General features: G+C 39.3%; 1 protein-coding gene and 1 pseudogene across 1 annotated transcript; one reads left to right on the top strand and one right to left on the bottom strand.

Moving 5' to 3' along the window:
- Window positions 1-3290: 3290 nt before the first annotated feature.
- LOC114471380 (syntaxin-5-like) lies at window positions 3291-5606 on the top strand. The gene is made up of 4 exons (XM_028460151.1): window positions 3291-3398; window positions 3527-3630; window positions 4715-4836; window positions 4999-5606. The coding sequence occupies exons 2-4, from the start codon at window positions 3541-3543 to the stop codon at window positions 5156-5158; spliced, it is 372 nt and encodes a 123-aa protein (XP_028315952.1). The 5' UTR covers window positions 3291-3398; window positions 3527-3540; the 3' UTR covers window positions 5159-5606.
- A 4330-nt stretch (window positions 5607-9936) lies between these two features.
- Window positions 9937-12265, bottom strand: LOC114470914 (protein RD3-like; annotated as a pseudogene).
- Window positions 12266-23719: the final 11454 nt, after the last annotated feature.

Below are 23719 nucleotides of genomic sequence, written 5' to 3'. Positions count from 1 at the left end.
TTCTTACCCTTCCCTAGGGAGGGCTGGTGACGGTCACAATTATGCAATGAAATAAATAAATTTATTTAATTGCAATAATAAAATATGCATTGCTGTCAAAAGATTGCACTTCTTGTAGTGTTAACCTTCGGCAGCATGTGCAGACAAGGTAAAAAAAAAAAAAAAAAAAAAAAAAAAAAAAAGCAATGAGCTCCATTTACAATCTGTCAGACTTTAGGTTCAAACTCAGATAAATATAGATAATAGATGTCAGTGCTTTAGTAAGTTTAAAAACAGCTTTTTGGGTAATTGTCATTAAGTGTCATTTGCTAAAGTATGACACCTTTGGAGATATGTTAGCATTTTTTGGGTTTGGTGGAGGGATCTAGTGGGGTTTGGGTTCAGGGTTAGTTAGGGTAATGAAAGACACTTAACAGCCTTCATGATACCTTATTCATGCTAATGACAGATGTCATGTCATAATAATGACAGCGTATTGTCAGCCTTATGCATAAAACTTCAAGTAAAGTGTTAACACATTTTCTTGTATTAAATTAACCATCTTTAAATGTTTATTTCCACTGAAACATTGTGACTATTTTCTATGAATGAGCATGGAGACAACTAAAACATGCAGAATAGGTGCTCTCCAGGACCGGTCTTAAGCCTCACTTTAATAATGTATAGTAGTGTTAATATTAAAGTGCACTTCTGTCAGTGATGTCACTATTATGCAAGCACACACTCTTCCATTCTTCACCACTTGTGTGCATATTTACTGATTTTCTCAAAAGTCCAGGTGCATCTGGCACAAAAAACAAAGCATATTTCTTTATGTTGCATAAGTAGTGGTGATAATCATCTCCTCTGCTTTAACAACAATGATCTGTTTGTGAACAGATAAAGGCAGAAGGTACAAAGCTTCTAGTTTGAAGCCTTTGACAGAGTTTTACTACATCATCATCAGTGATTTTAATACAGTATAGTGTTGTAAAAAAACTCGATACTGAAAAAAGTATCGACACCAAAAGGTGAGTATCGAATGTCATACTAACAGCGCCGTGTTCATTTCTTAATATCTATGATTTATCTCGTTTTTTTTATCCCTCTCCTATTTCAATTGACACAACTTTATTCACTGCTACAGACACATGTACAGTCCCTCCAAAAGTAACATTAAATCAGGAAGAAGGCAGGATGACTGAACTCTGACCTCACGTTACCATGGTTAAAATGGCTCCCTTAAAGGGACAGTCCTCAGAAGGCAATCATTACAATGTGTCTGTGTGTGCGCGTGTTAATAGTGGCAACTGTTTATATATTTTGTATCTGATAAATTCACAATTGTCAGTAATAATAAAAAAATAATTGATCGTTATGATGTTTAAAAAAAAAAAACTTTACAGAATTTTGGATTGGCTGATGTTTTTAAAATGTGCACAAATGCACATAATTTGTTTTATAAATTATGATGTTGTTCTCTACACGTGTTAATAAATGTCCCTGTGTGACATTTGGCATGTGGCTTTAACTGACTTACCTTATTTTAAGGGCTTATCTCTGAAAAAAGAAACTAACAGGTACGTTACGCTATAATAGTTAGGGGAAACCCCAATTACATCACAGAGAAAACATTAATATATATATGGAGTATTGCCATTCTGGTCCTATTGTATGCGTCAAAGCATCATCTCAAGGTAAGGGCAAAATATCGAGATATATTTTGTACATCGTGATATAGCTTGAAAAGAGTTATTTAAAAAAGACCCTACCGTAGTATCGAGAATCAAGTTTTTTTTTTTTTGTTCTGAGTATTGGTATCGAGTTTGAAATTCTAGTATTGTGACAACCCTAACACAGTATTACCAATGTCAAGTGTTAGCCTAGTGGTTACGGAAGCGGACTTGTGACCGGAGGGTTGGTGGTTTGAAACCACTGTGGCCCATAACTGTACTTGGACCTAAGTGCTCCCAGGACTCATGATAAAGAGATTCCGTGTGTGTAAGTTTAAAAAAAAAAAAAAAAAAAAAAAGCCACGCAGCTGCACTGTTTTTGGCTGCGTGTTATTCTCCCCCTGTACTTAAGTTTGTTGCTGGCGCACCTCCATCCCAGTTACGCACTCTTGTTGGAGTGTCCCTGAATTGTGGGCGTTCACATGCAAATCTGGCCTTGCGAGCATTCTCCCATCTGCTTAAGTTTTTTTCCTTTTACGCACTTTTGAACCTGGAATAAGTGCAGCGCCCCGATTAGGTGAAACATTATATTGCACTATAAATATGGACTTAGTTACAATTTAAGCCACACGGACTCTTAATATTGCAGAAGAGACTCCCAGAAAGAATCTATCCAAAGCAACACTGTCACTGGGGTGGGTGGAGTCACACAAGCACGCCAAAAGATTGACAATCAGCATTTCTAATAAGTTCACATTTGCCAGTTCGAGACGGGACAAAATGTTACATTTAATTATATTTTACCCGTGTCGTCCACTCCTTTTTTGGGAGGCAGTGAGAGCAGCGTCATTGAGCTGATCAGCTCAGCTGTGTGTGTGACGCGGTGTACGCGTCGGCTGCTGCAGCTCGTTACAATGAAACTCTGACAGACGTCAGACTGATGCTCAACGATTTTAACACTGTGTATAACGTAAATCTACAGTTTGATCCACTACAGGAGTAAATAAGTGAAGTATTGATGACAGATGATGACAAATGCGCGCTGATCGTTTCTGGATGCAGGAATGGAAGAAATTAATAAAATCAGGCTTTTCACACAAATGTTAATCTGGCGTTAATATGAGGGGAAAAAGACAGATTTTGTATGTGGCTCAGATAGAAAAATGTGTCCGATCCTCACACTGCAGGAATCTGATCAAATCAACCTTACATTGTTTATCAACGAAGGCATTTCAAATTAAAAGTGTGCTTTAAAATTTTCACGGATTTCAATAACATTTACGAGCATTAGGAGAACTCCATGTTCCGTTATTTCTAGACAGCTCAAAAATACTCGTGGATAAAACTTTCTTTGAGTTTATTTTACAACTTGTTTTTATTTAATTATTACTGCTTGTATTTATGGTGAAAAGGTATTAGATAATCCATTTTAATCACTTAATCCCATCCATCCTCTAGTGTTCTCCAGTTTTTAGGTACTGCATTTGGCTTTTTGTTTGACTGCTTGAGTTATTATTGATGCCACAGGCTGAGGACAAACATTGACTGGCTTTGTACCTTTAAAACACAAACCGATTTCTTAAGGAACTGCTCGAATTCCTCGTGAATGATTATTATTGTATTTGGTCGTCTATAATACAAATACAAAAAATATTTTAGGGAGCCGAAAAAAAGGGGCCCAGGAGCCGCATGCAGCTCGTGAGCCACGCAATGACTACCAGGGCTTTACAACCACAAATTTAAAAGGTATTTCCCTGGAACGTTTGACTCTCCCAGCAGGTATAACCAGCACCTGTATGTCCCCGCTGTACTTTTAGCATGAAGGACTTCTGTCTCTGAGCTCCTGTTTTGTTCTGTGTGCTGTCTCTCCACAGGAAGCTCGGTCCTCATGCAGGATGAGTCCCGCAGCATAAGTGACGTGGCCATCAGCATGGACTCTCAGACTAATCCTTTGCAGCTCCAGCTCATTGATGAACAGGTAAACTGTTTCACCGTGTTTCAAAATGACAATGAGCACTTTGTGGTTTTACTGCTACCTCTTCAACCCCAACAGACATGCCGGCCAGGGCAGCACAAGCTTCCGTGACTCTCGCAGGTCTTAATTTTGTCAAGAAGGAATTAAATTACACATTCTATACCTCTCCATAATCCTAAGAAACTCAGCTATTACTGTATCCAACCCACATTCAGAACAAAAGACCACAGCACACACACCAGGCCATTATGTTCAAAGAGGGAAAACTTGATAATTCCGAAAACGCAAACTTTTTCCCCTGCTGTGAGTCACAAAATAAACGCAGAGCTCTATAACACCAGCTTACTTAAAACTACAGACTGAGCTGAATCAACTGATATACAAGTCGAGTATGTTATGTACCAAACCACCGCCACAAAATTAGAAAATACACCAAGGAAAAAAATCAGCAATGACAACAAATTGTATCTGATTTGTTGTTTCTTATAAAAAGTTCCTCCAAGGTGCATAAAACTTTGATTAATTTCATAAATCCAAATTGTGTTGTCGGACAGATACCACCACTACACACATCTGAGCACTTCTCAGCCGAGGAATCTGTCCAATGAGCGATTGGTGCTCGTGCGTTCAGTGGCCGGTTCCTCCTTTATCCAGCTCTGATTGGCCAGGGCTCAAGCCAATCTCATAGTGTTTGATGTCACCAATTTCTACAAGCCCTGAGCTTTACAACGCAGTGTGAAAATTCAGATTGATCAAAGCATTGCTCAATAACAGCCATGCGCAACGGCATCAAAATGTGGAACCACAAATAGCATTGTGCATGGCACCGCAGAGATCTGACTAAAAATGTATGTTTATTTCAAGTCAAATTGCAACATCTAGTTGTCAAACATAAGAATAAAAATGATTGGAATCAATTTGACTGATATATTACAGTTACAAACTAAACTTTGGCACAGTTGTGGCACAGTTGTTAGCCATGAATGTCATGTGGAAGCTTAGAAAAATGTTAGTTGTTATAGGTGGTTGGGGCTTAAGAGGTTAAAGTGATCCGCTCATTCACCATCCAAAACCTTGCTTGCTACAGGACTCGTACATCCAGAGCCGGGCTGACACCATGCAAAACATCGAGAGCACCATAGTGGAGCTGGGCTCTATATTCCAGCAGTTGGCACACATGGTCAAAGAGCAAGAAGAGACTGTCCAAAGGTGAGAGTGACACAGAAATAATACGTCCAACATTTTCTTCAATATTAGTTGAAGAAAGCAAAATAAAGTATTCTGAATCTGAAAATGTCCAATAATTAGATCTGAGAGGAAAGGAGAATTAAGTGATTTAATGGGAATCCTGTTTTGTTGCTCGCTTCACAGGATTGATGCGAACGTGGAGGACACCCAGCTGAACGTGGAGGGCGCCCACACAGAGATCCTGAAATACTTCCAGTCGGTCTCCTCTAACCGCTGGCTGATGATCAAAATCTTTCTTGTCCTTGTTGTCTTCTTCATCATCTTTGTCGTGTTCTTCGCCTAAAGACCCCTGAATTGGCCAATAAGAAGGATGTTTGAACTTTGGTAAAGACAACATTAAAGATGAACTGTGAAGATGGTTTCTGGAGGCTTGGGAATGAATAAGACATTTTGATGAATCCTCAGCCATAAACGTTTGATCTTCACTCAACATTTTGGTGGAAAATGAAGATTTCTTAAAACAAAAGTAATAAACTGTTAAATCACAGTTTTGTTATGAGAGAGAGAGCAGCACATCGGTTGGGAAAGGACCAACTTTCTAAAATCATTTATTCCAAACATCTAAAATTGAAGTTTTTTGATTCTGCAAACTGTCTGAAGATCAGTATTTATATTTTTTGGTTTGCCCTTTCATCGCATATAATCTTTCTATTATGAGAGCCAAACAGTAGCATAGAGTATTTAACTTCTGGGTTTGCAAACATTGTATTGGGTTATGTGTCATTCTATTTCTAACCATCGGTGTAACACCCTTTAGCTATGGGATAATTTAATGACATCATAGGTTTGCTTTTTGTTTTCTCATTACTTTTATTTGCCAAATGGGAACTCACTGAACTGTGACGGAGAACAAAGATTTTTACTGTGGGCTTTCAGTAACAACCAGCATAAGGGAAGCTCTTAGAAGAAATACGACAATGTTTACCGTATTTAACATTGTCCTTTCTGCAGCTGTAATGGATAAAATGTTTAAATATCAAAACATTTGCTCGACTGGAGATGTCAGAGCTTATGAAGGGGCTTTGTGGTTGTCGAGAACCACTCCTGAAGTGACTGAGTCAGCCACAGGTCCTTGAAGTGTCTGGATGAATGTGTGTGTGTGCTTTCCATCTGGATCCGTCTAAACTGGGGGATATTATTTGGATGACCACAAATTTAACAAATGGTGAGAATGTTTTTATCTATTCATCCCTCTTTGAGCCAAACTAAATGAGTTCAGTGTATAAAGTGCAAATATCTGTAATCTATGAAGAGATCGCACCATAATAAAAAATAATGGTTGCTTGATTTCAGTGTCAGAGTTTTATTCAGTGGCTGTTTCGGTAAATAAATTCACTTCAGTCATTCCTATCATTGAAAAAACTTTTTTTGATTCAAAAACTTTATAGTTTATTTTCCTTGTCATCTTATAAACCATTATCATACACTGGCAAGTTGTGTTTTTGATGATTTTTACTAGTGTATGATTACATTGCTCAATCAAGCCCAAATGTGAAAAAGATGTCAACCCTGATTATGTAAATGAATACTGCAGTTTTGGCTTTATTAGGTGGTTGTCTTTGTGTGCACAATGAGGAAGGCAATGTTGATATTGAATCCAGGGGTCACCAACCTTTCTGATACTGAGCTTCATAGGTATTGCATAGTCCGAAGGAATACCAGTTAGAAAAGCACTAATATACCGCGTTTTCATGGTTTCACTTTAATTAGAAGGTAAGGGAATAAAGAAGGCTAGAGTAACTTAAAAAAGTAGGAAATAATTCCACCAAGTTCTTATTGTCTTCCTTTTGAATAATGATAAGGACTTTCAGTTGACAGTTGAAACATGTCAGGAGATCAAAGTAAACTTCTTGAAAAACAGTTCTCTCATTAAATTAGACTTTAAAATATTTTTTTTTAAAAACTAAAAATAATTTGCTGGAATTATTATGCGCAAGTCAAGGAAACATCAAAGCAATTTGCAGGCGCATCTGAAGAGGACTGGCACCTGACAGTAAAAACATGTCAGGAGATCAAAGTAAACTTCTTGAAAAACAGTTGTTGGAATAAATTAAAACATATTCAAAAAGAAAACATAAATAACTTTCTGGAATTATTATGTGGAATTCAAGCAAACATCAAAGCAATATGAAAAGGACAGTCGAAACATGTCAGGAGATCAAGGTAATTTTCCTGATAAACAATAACTGAAACCTTAACATATCAAAGGTAGCAAATGATGAGTTTTCAACATGAAAAACTATTTTCCCTCTTTTATGCAATTGTTTTATTTTCATTAAATTTGATAGAAAATCCACCTTTCTTTAAAAAAAAAAAAAAAAGATGCTGTATATAACGCAATTTGTCATAATGTTTCAGTGAAAATAAATATTTAAAAATGGTTGATTTAAAACCAAAACTTTATCAGCAGTATTTCACTCTACCAAGTACTATCAACATCTGTCATATGTACTGTATTTATCTTTCTGAGTTTGAATCCTGGAAAGTAAATCAGATTTTAGATGGAGCTCATTGGTGGCTGGAGCTCCTGAGGGCCCCTCACATGGTCCATGTGGGCTACCTGGTGCCTGTGGGCACCGTGTTGGTGACCCCTGCTCTAATCTCTTAGGCCTTTACTAGCAAAGCCACTTTGATACATGTGATGAATGTTTGTCCTTCACAGAAAAACAGGGTCTACTTGAAAGATACAGACTTTTTCTGTTCCATTGCTTGAAGAAAGTGTCTTCTCAAAACCTGGAGTTGGTGTTCTGTCTTTTGTATATAAAGACTTGACAGGACGACCACCAAGTTTCAGATCTCAGCATTTGTTATATTCGTCCAACATTAGCCTAATAGCCTAGCCTTAATGACCCACCCGGTCATGTGATTACAGGTAGCAAAGTCAGCTTTATTGTCAATCCTACAGTATGTGCAGGACATGCAGAGAATGATAATTGTATCAACATCAGTTGTAGGCCAAATGAGTTGTAAAATATCAGATATCGATCAAAAATCCAATATTGTGCATCTCTTAAACAAATTGGTATATCAGGCTAGCCGTCAAAATTAGTGTTGCATGCACATGTGATGCTAGGCCAACAGTTTAATAAAACAGGCCCACCAGAGAGTCCAATCCGGCTTGCTAAGTGAACTTACTAAATAAGAAAAAGCAGAGTTTTGGACTTGAGTTTTATGACTTGGACTTTAGACTCGACTTCACAAAATCAAGAAGGACTTGTAACTCAACTTAGACTTGACAGCAAATGACTCGTGACTTAACTCGGACTTGAGTTTATTGATAAGAGAAGACTTGACTTCCTACCCTTCAATGACAAAAGATTTTATAAAATGCAATTGTTAATAATGATCAATAAGTCTTCTCAATCCCTGTCATATACTGGATTTGTTCTACTTCCCAGTATGATTATCCCATGTTTGGTTAATGGAGGAACATTTTAAAATCTAAAAAGATGCTCATTTGATTTGTTTATAAAACCATTATGTCAGAATATATCACTATTATTTGACAAATATGTTCTCTGTTCAAGTAATTCATTGTTTAGATCAGTTGAATGAACTTGCTCTGTGAAACGGCACTAGCTGTGGAACATTATGTACTCATGACTTGTTCAAACTTGTAAATCAAAATTGAGGACTCTTCACTTGTTTTTGACTTGAACGGCCTAGACTCGAGACTTGAATTGAACTTTAGTGACATGACTTGTTCCCACCTCTGAGAAAAAAAGCAATCAAATTATCTGCAATGTCTTTGTTTGAGCACCACTGTAAGAGCTGATATATAACTCATTCTTTTATGCAGCAAATACGTTTGATATTTAACCACTGTGGGCACACTGTTTCAGTGTAAAAGGTACACACAATGTTTTTGTTGTAAATAAAATTCTGTTAATATTTCCTGCCTGGTTAAATAAACTGAGGCATACTATTATTGAAATTGCAGTTATTTTATCAAAATTTAAGAGTGTTTCAAAAAGATAGTTTGATTAACGTCAATATCTTAATAAGGATTTTTTTTTTTTTTTGCACTATGGCAGAGACATAAACCTAGCATTTAACTTGTAGATCGTTATTTTAGGGGTACAGCCCACTTTATTTATAAAGTGCTTTTCACAGGTAAAAACCACAAAGTGCTTTACACAAATTTCAGTATCATCCCGTCTAAAGAGAACATGGAAGAACAGTCACAAATAACATAGAAGACAAGAACGGGAGAACTGTGGGTCGCCATGGGCATAAGAGGCGCCCCGTATTTCAATGAAAAAAGGGAAAACAGCATGTGCATCAAAATGCACTGATTTAAACTAACTTGTCCTTTCAGCGGAAATCTGCGTCTCAACTTCCTTGTTGAAAGAAAATAAGTAGTATTTCTTAATACATTAGTATTTCATTTCGCAAAATGTTGAATATTTCCATGTGTGGCTGTAGTTGGCCCTGGAAGGTTTAAAGAAGCATGATATAGATCCTTTTATAATTTGTGTAATCAGTTTATTATAGGCAACATTGTTCCCATAATCAGAAGTAATAGCCTGTGGAATCAGGTGGATACAACATTACATGAGATACGCTATTCAGAAACACACTCCTTTAAAGGACTAGTAAGGTGGTGCTTTGCTTATTCCTGCTTTGACACCACAAATGTGGCACTCATGATAAGCGCACCAAAATATGGATTTCCTGAACAATCTCTGAGAAGTGAAGCAGGTGTGGAAGGACATGGCAGGATCTGATACTGTATCTTTTTACTTCTCCAGAACAGCAGCAGCCATAGTGAATCTACTTCACCTGCCTTTGATGATGCACTGGAGCTCCACCAACCAAGTAACAAACCTGTGTATTTGTCCACAATCTCCTCAGCTACTCTTAAACCATTCGACCAAACATTGCACCAATAATCAGCAGTTATCTGTATAATCTCAGTATAAATATTTGGGACATTTTTTTTTTAGATTACATGTGCGATTCTAGAGATGTCTATTTTTTAACCTTGACTTGTAAACCCTGCTAAATGCACATCGATAGCATGTTTGTGCTCGTAATTGTTTTTAACCACCTCTTGTCACAACTAGGTCCTGGAGCTTAGTAAACATTAACCAAAGCAACAAAAAAATAAACTTCTAAAAATGATCCCAATCAACAACAAACAAGCATTTAAAAGATACAACTTTTTATGTTTCGCTTCTTATTTCCGTCCTCATGTCTGTGTTTGTTTTTCGGACCCACACTTCTTCTCGAAGAGTTGCATTCTGCTGGTCTTGCCCAGATCCTCCCAAGTCCTTCTGGATCACCGTCATCGTCACCTCCTGTTCTCATCTCTGGGCGCTCTGCTCAATTGGGGTAATCTCTGGCATGCTTCTGCTTCGTGTCTTCCTCGCCCTGTTTTTGATTGCTTCCTCCACCCCTTCTCCATCCTCCTCATCATCAGACCATTCTACTTGCTGCTGCAGATTCCCTCTGGACCCCCTCATTAGACTACCTTTATTAAAGAAGTTCCCAGTTCGAAACTTTGAGCGGAAAGAAACAAATGAGAGACTCTTGCTTCGTTGGGTCTTTTCCATCACAGTGTCTGGCTGTATCCGGATGACTTTATTTCCATCAATGTCTTCGATCATCTGGTCAACAGTGTCGCGCAATACCGAGCGAAAAAGCTGCGGGACCTCGTGAACATCAGGCTCCATCTGGGACACCAACCTTCTGAACCTGCAGCACAGAGAAGTAAAAAGATCTAGACTTGCACTTTAGATGATGATGAACATTGACATACCAAAACCGTGTCAAACAGTATTTGTGAATGAATGAACAATGACATGGTTTTCAAATTGTACTTCTACAAACAAAAAAGCAGGATTTTTCTGGTCCAACCCAAATGAAATCAAAAAAGACCATTCATACTCTAGTCCGACACCTCTGCCCTAGACAATTCTGTGGTTCTACAGAGAACAGCTGGTCCATACGGGAAGTCCAGTATTACAGAGGGTTTGAGTGTCAGGTAGATGGATGATACAGATACACAGAAAGTCTTCATGTTCAGTGATAATTATTAATGGATTAGTATTGTAAACAGATAATAAATTAAATGAAAAACAACCTAAATTTGAAATTACAGAAAAAAAACTAGCTTCTTGAAGATGTATCTTGAGGGGCAGTCAGATAAAATCCAATGAGTTTCTTTGACACTTCTTATCCAAACAGTATTAAAAACATATTTTAGAAACCTTCCAAACTACCGGTAGTCAAATCGTTTTGGCTTATTAATGAAATAGAAAAATCCACAGTGGTACTACCACTGATCCAAAAAGTAAAACCAGAACCAATGTGAGATAGAGTGAAACACGTCAAAAGCAAGCTGCAATATTTAAATAGCCTATAAACATTTCCCTATACCTCCACGATCTTGCTAATACTGCCAGCTCGTATATTATTTATTTCATCCACAAACGTCCCATGATTGTCCTCCCTAGGTTCAATAACTGTTCTGTACACAGTAGTTACATGTATTTAACCAGTTACATGTCTGATGGCATAGTAATCAGCACGTCCGCCTCACAGCAAGAAGGTCCTGGGTTCATGGACACTTGGTTCCTTTCTGTGTGGAGTTTGCATGTTCACCCCATGCTTGCGCAAGCTGCTTCCTCTCACAATTCAAAAACATGACTGTTGGGTTCATTGGAGTCTCTAAATTGCCCGCAGGAGTGAATGTGTGTCTGTCTGTGTATGTTGCCCTGTGATGGACTGGCCCCCTGTCCAGGGTGTACCCCCTCCTAGCACCCAATGAGAGCTGGAGCTAGGCACCAGCAGACCCCCACGACCCTGAAAAATGGAGCAAGCAGAACAGAAAATGGATGGTAAGGTTCTCACTCTTCATGGTTATACTAGCTTAGTTAAGACAACTGGATTTGGAGGTTTCCCTAGAGATATTTCACTTCTCATTCAAGTTGCTTCATCAGATCTCCCTGCGTCCTGACTCTGATGTATCCTATCTGACAATCAGGGGGCCACACTGAGCAGGTGGGATCTTAGCACAGAGGTCCTGCAGTTCCAATAAGTCATTTGGAGTGATCTCGTAGGGCTGCAGTGTTGGGGTGATGGCCAGCCAGCTATAGTCCGCTATGGAGGAGGAGCTCCGGCGGCGACCCTCTGTGACCCGCTCTAAGCGGATGCGCTCAGTGCGCTTCACCATGGCCCCCAGCTCCAGCATCAGTGTGTTGGTCACCAGCTCCTCGGCAGTGCGCTGGCCTGGCACTTTGGGTTCCAGGGAGAAAACGGCAGACCAAGGAAACATCTGAGAGAGACAAAATGAAACGTCACAGTTTGGAAAAGAACATCATCACAAAGGGAGCAATAATCCTCTCTTTTCAGCACAAGTTATGAAAATGCATTGGAATTGCCCTGCATGAAGATATAATTTAGTCAAATTTAGTCCACAGTGGTGGGCCGTCAGGGCCAGCAAGGCCTTCTCTAAACATCATCAGAATATACATTTAATTTTGTGACGAATGGTGTCCCAGGTGTGCGGAAGCATGTATGCACCTTCCCTCTCCCTGTTAATGTTCATTTTGAATAATATGTTTAAGTTGAAACCTTAAAGTCAATTTCCTGAAAAAGAGTTTTCTGAATAAATGAAACCTTAACATATTATTAAAAAAGAAGACGAAATGAACTTGTTGGAACTACTACACGGAAATCAAGGACACATCAAAGGGTAGACACCAGGGTTTGGGACAATTATAATTGTAATTGCGTAATGGATAATTAATTACAATTAATAACACAATTATAATTTTAATTTTAAAAATCTGTTGCATTCGTAATCGTAATTAAATTGTAATTGAGTTTAGATAATTAACTCTGTAATTGTAATTGCCATAAAAATTCTATAAAAATTGTCCATAATGAAACGCAAAACTGGGGAACCATGTTAAATTTCTACATATATGCAGTTGTTATTAAAATATGTTTCATATCAAGCTTTCCCACATTTTAACATTTAAAAAAATGTAAATAGAGGGCTATACTGACAGAAAAAAGGCTCAGACGCCAACACAAAAAAATATTAAAACCTATATTTTCATTGATTAGGAAGAATAACAAGATAACAAATAGATAGGAAATACTTTTTTAGTGTATTTTACAGCTGATTTAAGACCCCTTATCATAAGAGATGCTTACCGAAAGCTAACACAAGAGGAAGGTTGACTTGTATTAGGTTATTAATTTCAGGCACAGTAATTATGATTAATTATAATTGAATTTAAGTAATTGGAAATGTTATGGTAATTGACTTTTTCATACGATACAATTTAATTATTAATTTAATTGTAATTGGAAAAAATGCTGGTCACTGTAATCATAATTGAACTGTAATTGAATATGGTAATTGAAAATGTAATCGTAACTGAAAACTGTAATTGACCCCAACCCTGGTAGATGCCTCTGAAGAAGACTGGCAGTTGACATGTCAGGAGATCAAAGTAAATTTCCTGAAAAACAGTTATCTAAATAAATGAAACATTAACATATTATTCAAAAAGAAGACAAAATGAATTTGCTTGAATATATGTTTTTTTTCTGCTTGTCTCCTATGCTGCCAGATACAGTTATTATCCTGCTCTTACCGCCAATGAGCCTGCAGAGTGTCTCTGTGTAATCCACCAGCCTCTGTCAGCAGCCAGATGAGTAGCACACCTCCATGAGTTAGAAACATTCAGAATGAACAAACATTCTGCCAAACCGCCTGTCTCTGTCTCTATCTGGGTAATGATGAGAGTCGCCTACTGCAGCTTAAAGAGTGCATGGAGAGCCAATGTGTGTGTGTGAGTGTTTGGGTTTGGAAATAAATGTAATCCTGAGGTAATATAAAGAATGAGTGACAGGATAAGATTACCTGTGTGTGTGTGTGTGGGGGGGCTCCTTATGTAACTGCTTTAACCTGTTATTTCATCTGTTGCTTTAACTCTCCCATTGTTTTTCTGCCACACTTTATTTTAACAGTAAACATCTATTTACTTTCAATCTTTTGATTGCATTTAATTTGGCAATTAAATTATTGGAACGTACTCTTCTGAGTTTTCATCGATAATTTCAGTAAAGCAAAACCACAATGGTTTTAGTTGAAAAATTTCAGATGATTTTAGTCTAATTAAGCAATGTCACATGAGAGGGAGTAATGAAAGAGCATTGCATTTTACATTCAACAAGTATTATGTATTGCTATTTAAACCTGTGCAATATACATTCCCCAAACTGCCCAAATAGAAGAAGTCTACACAACGAGCAATTTAATTTAAAAAAAAAAAAAATGAATTAAAACAACAACGAAGATTTTCACCAACGTCACTTTCTGGGCAGTAATCCGAATGAGCAGCCATGTTGGAGGTAAGCAGATGTTGAAAACTCAACTAAAACTATTTAAGCAACTTATCTGCACCAGCATAGAACAGGGAACAGAGCAGGCTTGTTAGGTGAGGGAGGGGTGGTGATGGAGGATCGGGGAAGACTGATGTATTGTAGAATGAAGGCTGGGCAGATCCGTGTGAGGAAATTCAGCCCAGTGGTGAAGCAGATTTAGAAGGTGGAGTAGATCCTGGGAGTCTTAAAGCAGTGTCTTGTAGTTTCCAAGGAGGTGGGTGGAGAAACCAAATCTTTAGCTGTTAGTCTGACGCCAGAAAACACACTGGCTGCAGTTTTTATGTGAGGAACAATCACTCCTGCTGCAGTGCTTCTCGTCAGTTGATTAGGAACTGCAACAGCCACCAAAGGTAAACGCCCACCTAAGGAGAAGAGAGAGGAAGAAGAAAGGAAGAGAGGGAGAGTACTGCCACTACTTGGCGCTCCCAAAAGTGGCCGTGACAGTACCCCCCCTCCTTTTCTAGATGCACCTCCTGGTGCATAAGGAATCTGGTCTGGCCGACGTCGGTGGAAGTCTTTAATGAAAGTGTTGTCCAGAATGGACCATCATGGTCCGCAGATGCATTCCTCTGGTCCATATCTCTCCCCGTTGACCAGATATTGGATGGTGTACACCGGGGCATCATCCACCATCCTTGGAGGTGGATGATTGCCATCCCATCTTTGATTGCAAAGACGGGATGGCAATCTCCTTTTCCTGAATGGGAACAAGGGTGGTTGGTAGCCCAGGGGAACACTGGAAAGGAGAGAGGCCAGAAGAAGAATTAGCCAAGGAGTTATGCGTATATTCGACCCATGACAATAAGTTACTCCATGCAGTGGGGTTGTCAGAGGTCATGCATCACAGATAGGTCTCAAGGGACTGATTAGCTCTTTCCGTCTGCCCATTGAACTGGGGATGGAATGCAGAGGAGAGACTGACCATAGCTCCCAATGCAGAACAGAATCTCTAAACCTCCAAATTAACTGAGGCCCACAATCCAAAACAATATCTGCTGGAATGCCATGGAGTCTGAAGACATGCAGGATGAGCAGATCAGCTGTCTCCCTAACAGAGGGAAGCTTGGGGATAGCAACAAAATGAACATCTTTGGAAAATTGGTCAACGATTCTAAGAATGGTTGTGTTACCTTGGGACGGTAGTAGACCAATAAAAAAGTCAATGGCAATATGAGACCAAGGCCAATGACATACAGGCAGGGGCTGGAGCAACCCAGCAGTAGGCTTATTGGAAGTTTTAATGGCAGAACAAACGGAGCAGGCAGCGACAAACTCACGGGTGTCTTTGTCCAAGGAAGGCCACCAGAACTTCTTCTTCAACACCTCCAGAGTGCGTGTGGTACCATGGTGACATGTAAGCCAAGAGGAATGGGCCCAGACGAGAACGAACAGAGTCAGGTACATACAGCAGATTTGGTGGTCCATTACTTGGATCAGGGTGAAGTTCCAGAGCCTTGCACCTTTGTCTCAATCTCCCATGTCAAGGATGCCACCACACAAGACTTGGGGAGAATCGGCTAGGGTTCAACAGCAGACTCCCCTGCCACAAACTGTCGGGACAGGGCATCGGGCTTTACATTTCTAGATCCAGGATGGTATCACAGAGTGAACTTAAACTTTCCAAAGAAGAGAGTCCAACGGGCTTGACGGGCGTTGAGTCTCTTAGCAGAGAGAATGTAATCCAATTTTCTGTGGTCAGTCCAAACAAAGAATGGTTGTTCCGCTCCTTCCAAACAGTGCTGCCACTCCTCAAGAGCTAGTTTCACAGCCAGCAATTCACGGTTAGCGACATCATAATTTCTTTCTGCAGAGGAGAGGCGACGAGAGAAGAATGCACAGGGGTGTAGTTTTTGGTCCACCGGGGATCGTTGGGACAAAACTGCTCCAACTCCTGTATCAGATGCATCCTCCTCTACCACAAACTGCAAACTGGGGTCTGGTTGGGTCAGAATGGTGGCAGAGACATAACGCCACTTTAGATCCTGAAAAACGCGATCCGCCTCGCGTCCCCAGGAGAATGGCCTATTGAAAGATGTGAGAGAAGTTAACGGGACAGCAATATTGCTATAATTTCTAATTAACCTGTGATAGAAATGAGCAAATCCCAAGAACAGCTGCATCTACTTCCTATTTTTGGGAGTGGGCCAGTTTTCAACAGCGGAAACTTTCTTTAGGTCCATCTTTACCTCCCCCAGGGCAATGATGAAGCTGAGGAAGGAAACATTTTTTGGCTTTGACAAACAGATGATTCTTGAGGAGGTGTTCCAAAACTTGACGGACATGGTGAGTATACTCCTCCGCATTCCTGTATGTCGTCGATGAAAACAAAGATGAACCAGTTAATCATATCCCAAAGAACGTTGTTGATGAGATGTTGGAAAACCACTTGGGCGTTGGTAAGGCCAAAGTTGATCAATGGCAGAGGGTTAGAGTTCTTAATGATGATATAATTAATTCCGCGGAAGTCAATGCATGGACGGGGAGTCTTGTCCTTCTTGTCCACAAATTAAAACCAGCTGCAACGGGTGATGACAATGGTCTGATGATCTCTGCAGCCAAGGAGTCTCTAATGTACATCTCCATAGCCACTGGTTTAGTGAGATTATAGAGGTGACTGGAAGGAAGAGTGGCACTGGTAATGAGATTTATTGCGCAGTCGTATAAACAATATGGGTGCAGGGACAACACATCTTTTTTGCTGAACACTGGTGCCAGGTCATGAGATTCTCATGGAACTGACCTGAGGTCGATGGACGAGGCGGGGCTGGATGGAGAAGGGTTTGCTGGAGTCAAGGCGGGAGTGCATGACAGGTCTCATGACAGACAGGATCCATGAGGGAATCTCCTTCCTCTTCCAATCCAACTGGGGATTATGACACTGAAGCCCAGAGAAGCCAAGGACCAAAGGAGGATTAGAGTGATTCATGATGTAGAAGGAGGTGGTCTCACGGTGGTTACCAGCTAGAATCAATATAACAGTAACAGTTCTATGAGAAACTTGGGAAAACAGTAACCCATTAAGGGCACATACCTTAAGAGGGGTCTTCAATGGAACCAATGGAATCTTCAACTGCTGGGCTAACTAATTTTCCTCAGCTCCTGAATCAATGAGGTTCTGGACGGAGACTGAACTAGATTGCCTACAGAGGGAAGCAGAGACTTGTAGACAAGGAGAACCTCTATAAGATGTGGCTTGGCTCACCAGTATCTCCCCTACTACTGGTGAGCTTGGTCTTTTCCTGACTTCATTGGGCAGGCCGCAATGAAGTGTCCTGGTTTTCCACAATACATGCACTTGTTGGTGTCTCGTTGATGTTGTCTTTCCTGAGGGGAAAGCAGGGTGCCGTCAAGCTGCATTGGTTTAGGTTCAGGTAAAGGACGAGGTCCTGACGCCCCCCAAGAAGGGATCGGACTGATTCAGGTTGAGAGCTCTTCTCTCCGCGACGTTCTCTCATCCTGTTGTCTATCCGGATGGCAAGAGTGATGGTCTCATCCAGGGTGCGGATTTCATTGCTTGTGGCCAACTCATCTTTAATGGAGAGCAGTATAGAATGCTCCATGAAGAGTGCGGAACTCAACGGAAAACTCTGAGATGCTTCGGTTACCTTGGCGGATAGTCAACAGACGGTGACCAGCATCCCTTCCCTGAACTGGGTGGTCAAAAACCTTACTCATCTCGTCCATGAATGCCAAGTATGAGGTACAGACAGGCTGCTGTTGGTTCCACATGGCTGTTCCCCATTCTTGTGCTGGACCAGAAACCAGAATAATTAGGAACACTACCCTAGCCCTTTCTGAGGAGTGCGAGAGTGGTTGTAAATCGAAAATGAGAGAAACTTGCGTTAAAAAGGCCTGACACGAGCTACCATTACTACTATAAAGTTCCGATAATGGAACGTGAGGTTCACGGATTGGCTGAGGCATAGGTCAATATTAGCAGAAGTACTTGCAACTGGAGTTGAAACAATTTAAGCAAATGAAGTGGCTATTTGATTAACTTTGCCGGTTAATGAGGAAACCTATCTCAATAAGGCATTATTATTCTCCACTAGACTCTGTAGCAACGCTGCGTGTTGTTCGAGAGTTGCAACTTGATTAACAACGGCTTGTTGCAAAAAAATTTCCTGGCGCTGCTTTAATGCCGGTCTCATTGCCTGCTGAGCTCATGTTGGTCAGACTGTTCGGTCACAGCCGGTATGCACAAGCTCAAGCACAGGACAACAAGACACAACAATGAATGATTTTTAAAAAAAAAATAAATTTGTTTATTAAGAGATATAACAAAATAAGAACATTTCAATCAACAGTTTTCCATTGTACACAATATTTTCAAACAGAGACACACACGTCACTCATTACAACAAATTATTTCTTTTGTGTATCATAATTAGTCAACTATACACACCACAGAGACATTCACACATCAAATGCTATACTTATATAACCATACATACTAAATAAAACAAGAGAAAATAAAATAAATAAAACAAGCGGCAATAAACAGCTCTCGCCTTTGCCGCGCCGCCTTTGCCGAGCTGCCTTTGCTGCGCTGCCTTCACCAAATTGCACAAATTGCAATTTTCAATTAAAAATTCTGGACTTCCTGTGTGTTTTTTGGCATGGTCTGAATAATATTTTTTACTTGTCTTGTCATGGTATACTTCTGTGTCAATTTTCATGATTCTACAATGAATTTTTTTTTTCTTGTAATGCATTTTTGGCATACTTGGGGGTGCTGGCACGTCAGATTTTTGCATATTTTTTAAAAATCGGAAATAGCCAGAATTTTTTTTTTTATATTTTGTCATTTTGGCCAAGATTCACAGCTTCGCCCTGCACACCCCGTAAAAGTTATCAAAATTCCATGGCCATTTTTCAGTGTCCCACTTCTCTCGACAATCTCCAGCAACTTTGAGCCCTGTCAGTGAAACGCCCTAGGAAAAGTGTGCTAAAATAGGATATTTGTCTCATATTAAATTGTCTTCACTCTGTAGGGGACGCTAACATGCCAATGTCCATTATTCCACATTAAGCTGGTTTAGGGCCAGGGTTTAACAACTGATTGACATTTGACGCAAATCGGAGTTCGTATGTGCAAATAAGAGCATTTTCCAAAAATTTTATATTTTTCATTTTTGGCCAAGATTCACAGCTTCACAGTATTCTTAGATCTCAGGAAAGCTTTCGACACAGTAAACCACTCTGCTCTACTTTCTAAGCTAATTTCTCTCGTGACACCGTGAGCTGGTTTGAATCATACCTGTATGATTGTACCCAATCTGTATTAATTAACAACAGCAAGCCTGACTCTCTTAGGCTCACCACCGGGGTTCCTCAGGGCTTAATATTAGGGCCCCTCTTATTTAGCCTTTATATTAATGATTTGCCGACTGTCTGCTCTGAAGTTGAATGTTTGAGAGGAGAACTTCCTGCAGCTAAATACTTCAAAAACTGTAGGTATGTTTTTCAGTAAAACCAATAGAGCCTCATCTAATCCTGACATACTAGTTGCTGGAGAAAAATTACAAATTGTAAATCAATACAAATACCTTGGGTTAGTAATATATTCTCACCTCTCCTTTAAAGCCCATATTGACAAATTATGTAAAAATATCAAGTTTAATCTAGCAAATTTCCGCTTAATCCCAAATGAAATGTCAACCGAAGCTGAAATAATTTTTCTACATTCCATGATTTTCAGCCACTTTAACTACTGCCTAACAAGTTGGTCTCAGGCAAGTCAGAGTGCAAAAAGACCTTTGGAAACATTATACAAACAAGCCATTAAAGTCTTGGATAGAAAACCAAGGCACTATCATCACTGCAATCCTAAAAAAGTACAACCTTTTAAATTGGGACAGTCTCCATAGATTTGCAGATCTGAGTCTCATATACAAAGTTACACATGATTTGGCCCCAGCTCCTCTGGCAGAGTTTGTCAGCCAAAGAAACAGCTCTGAGCGTGTCACTAGACTTCCTGTGTATTTTTTGGCGTGGTCTTAATAATATTTTTTACTTGTCTTGTCATGTATACTTCTGTGCTGGCGCGTCAAATCTTTGAATTTTTTTAAATCGGAAATAGCCAGAAATTAGAGAGGCGTGCAATTTAATTTTGTTTGAATTTTTGAGACTCTACATTATGGTTCAGTGAGTGAAAAGTAGGTGAGTTGGTTCCAACACCTGGAAAGAAAGAAAGAAAGAAAAAAAGAAAAATGTTTCCCCCCTTTTTGAGTACCATAAACTATACATTTTCGGAAAGCGCCGGGGCATGCCTATGACATGACAAGGGTCCCTGGTCACTGACGGGCACGTGGCGTTCGCATAGGCTTTGCCCCTTCCCTCATAGTGTGGACACTATAAGAGCAATTAAATTAAATTAAAGGGGGGGTTAGGCAGAAAGAGATTACAAGGATTTGCAGTAGTCCAAAAAGGGGCTCCATGTTATATTAAATTTGTTCTTTCTTGCCTTTAGCTGAGAAAATTATTTTTTCCAGTTTAATAAATTACAAAACATCTCGTAGCCACAGGGATCCTGAAGGCACCTTAGGAGATTTCTAAAAAAGTTAAATATTGCGTCTATCTATTAGTGATTTAAAAGTTATTATTTTAGAGTGAGCAGGTTCTGTGGGCAAAGTGTTTACTGGAACCCCAAAAACAGCCAAGAATTTTTTTCATGACAACTTGAGTTTTAAGAACGTTGGAAAGAAATGTGGAATATTGGCTCCAAAAGTTGTTGAGACTCGGGCACAGAAAGAACATGTGACTCAGGTTACAAGAGTTGGCATGGCATCTTTCACATTGATCCACAATCTGTTGTGGGTAAATTTTAGATAGATGGGTTTTTGAGTAGTGAACACTATATAATACAGTACCTTGATTGAATTAACTGTAGCCTTGCGGAGGGAGTACCGGCACAAATTGGCGACATCGCTTTTTTCCACAGTTGGTCAGAAAAATGCATACTTAACTCATCTTCCCACGATTTTCTAATTGTATCTGTTGATTGTATATCTAAGTCCATGAGTTGCTTGTATACCACAGATATAATTCACTTTCGATTGGGTTCAAGGGACAGCAACTCTTCCCATGGATGGGCAGTTGGGAGAGAAGGATAGGATGTAAAAAGTGAAGATGCACAATGCCAAATCAGAAAGTAGAAGAACAAATGAGTGGCTGGAAGTCCCTTTGCTGAGCATTGGTCAGAGCAACTTAAAAAGGTACCATTTTTTTAGAGGTCCTTAAAAGCTTTGATGCCAGCATTTTTCTACTGTATGTATGCAGCGTCGGTGAGACCAGGGGGAAACAGATGATTTTTCATGGTCAGCATTGTTATTGATGCTGAAAGAAACTTAACTATGGTTTCTGTATTGTGACTATATATATTATATATATGTAACACAGGACTTTTTGTAGATTTAGAGGGATTAATTGGAAGAGAAGAAGACACCAAAGCAGTGACGATGAGGAACAAGACAAGTGTTCAAGTTTACACCACAATAGGTCAATTTATGAACGTGAGCTGACCAATAATAATACAGGAAGTTAGGAAAAGCAAGCCCACCACTAAACGCCATCTTTGTAATAGAGATTTCTTCACTCTGGGGTTCTTGCCCTCCCACAAAAAAGATATTATAATATGGTCGAGAGTCTTAAAAAACGTTTTGTTTTAACTGTTTATCCGACCCAAGAGAGAAAAGGGCAGGGAGCTCCACCTCTGAAAGTCTGCTTTAATTTGGTTAATCAATAGGGTGAAATTCGCTGTGTATAAGGAAAATAAAGTGCGGGTGATGGTGATTCCTAAATTTTCAAATCCAGAGGGGCAAAGTTTGAATGGAATATCCTTCTGGTCTAACCCAAAAACTAATAAATTTACTGAATAGCATTCACTTTTAAGTAGATTAAATTTGTATTCTGAGAGTAAACTGAATTTTTCCAATGATATAATTGAGGGAACACTAAGAGTAGGATCAGAAATGTATAAAAGCAAATCATCTGCATAAAGGGACAATTTAAGATTCATACCAAAATGAGAGATTCCTTGAAACTGAGGGAGAGACTGTAAGGATATGGATAAAGGCTCTATAGCCAGAGCAAAAAGGAGGGGTGATAATGGACACCCCTGTCTAGTGCCTTGGGACAAAGCAAAATAACTGGAGGTAACATTGTTTGTGTGGACACTAGCCAGAGGTGAATCATACAATAACCGAATCCAGATAAATTGACTTCCAAAACGGCAAAAAGGTAGCTCCATTCCACTCGATCGAACACTTACTCAGCGTTGAGTGAAATAAAAACCTCTGAACTGATGGAGGAGTGGTGAGAAAGAATCACGTTCAGAAGGGTGTGGACATTATAAAACAAATTGACTACCTTTAATGAAACCAGTTTGTTCCTCAGAAATGATTGAAGGCAAAATTTTGTCAAAACGACAAGCTAATATTATAGCCAGGATTTTTACATCAACATTTAAAAGAGATATAGGTCTGTAGGATGCACAATATGTAGGGTCTTTATCTTTCTTTAGAAGAACTGTGAATACTGCTTGAGATAATGTGGGGGGGGGCAGTGAACCACATTCCAAAGATTCATTATACACTGAGGCCAACAACAGAGCTGGTTTGTGTGCAAATCTCTTAAAAAAATTCAACAGAGAACCCATCTGGGCCTGGTGCCTTATCATTGTGCATGGTTTTGATACATTGTAATATTTCCTCTAAATGAAGGGGTGCATCCAATTGTTTAGTAATGACAGGATCGATAGTAGGTGTGGCACGATCTTTAAGAAAGGAGTTCAATTCCAACGGACCAATTGTGGATTTAGATTCATATAAAGATGAGTAATACTTTTCAAAAACATCATTTATAGCTATCAGATCAGAAACCAATTAGCCTGCTGTGTCTTTAATTTGAGTTATCAGTCTTGATGCTTCTTGACGTTTTAGCTGGTGGGCCAGAAGTCTACTGGGCTTTTCACCATGCTCATAGTAAGTCACACGTGAACGGAATAAGAGTTTCTCAGCTTCACCTGTTGAAAGCAAATCAAACTCTGTAAATGAAGTTGTTTTTTATGCACATTTGGGGTACTATCAATTACAGTTTGTCTATCGATGTCATATATTTTTGCCATCAATTCTTTAAGCTTTGCTCTATGATCTTTATTTAAATGGGCTGAAAAATAAATGATTTGTCCACGTAAATAGGCTTTCAGAGACTCCCACAGCAATGCATATGAAAAAGTGTTGGTCATGTTTATTAGTATATATTCATCAATTTTTGATTCAATGAAATCTTTAAATGTCCCATCTGATATAAATAAAGGGTTAAACCTCCATGGTGAAGAAAAAGAGGGCTGGCTTTGCATTTTAATATCAACACTAAGTGGTGCATGATCTGAAATAACAATCGAATGATATTTAGATGCTTCTACTTTAGAAATAAG

The sequence above is a fragment of the Gouania willdenowi genome, chromosome 10, assembly GCF_900634775.1.
Source record: "Gouania willdenowi chromosome 10, fGouWil2.1, whole genome shotgun sequence".
Taxonomy (NCBI): Eukaryota; Metazoa; Chordata; class Actinopteri; order Blenniiformes; family Gobiesocidae; genus Gouania; species Gouania willdenowi.
The sequence above is the reverse complement of the archived record's forward strand: the minus strand, read 5'-3'. Positions and strand labels throughout refer to the sequence as shown.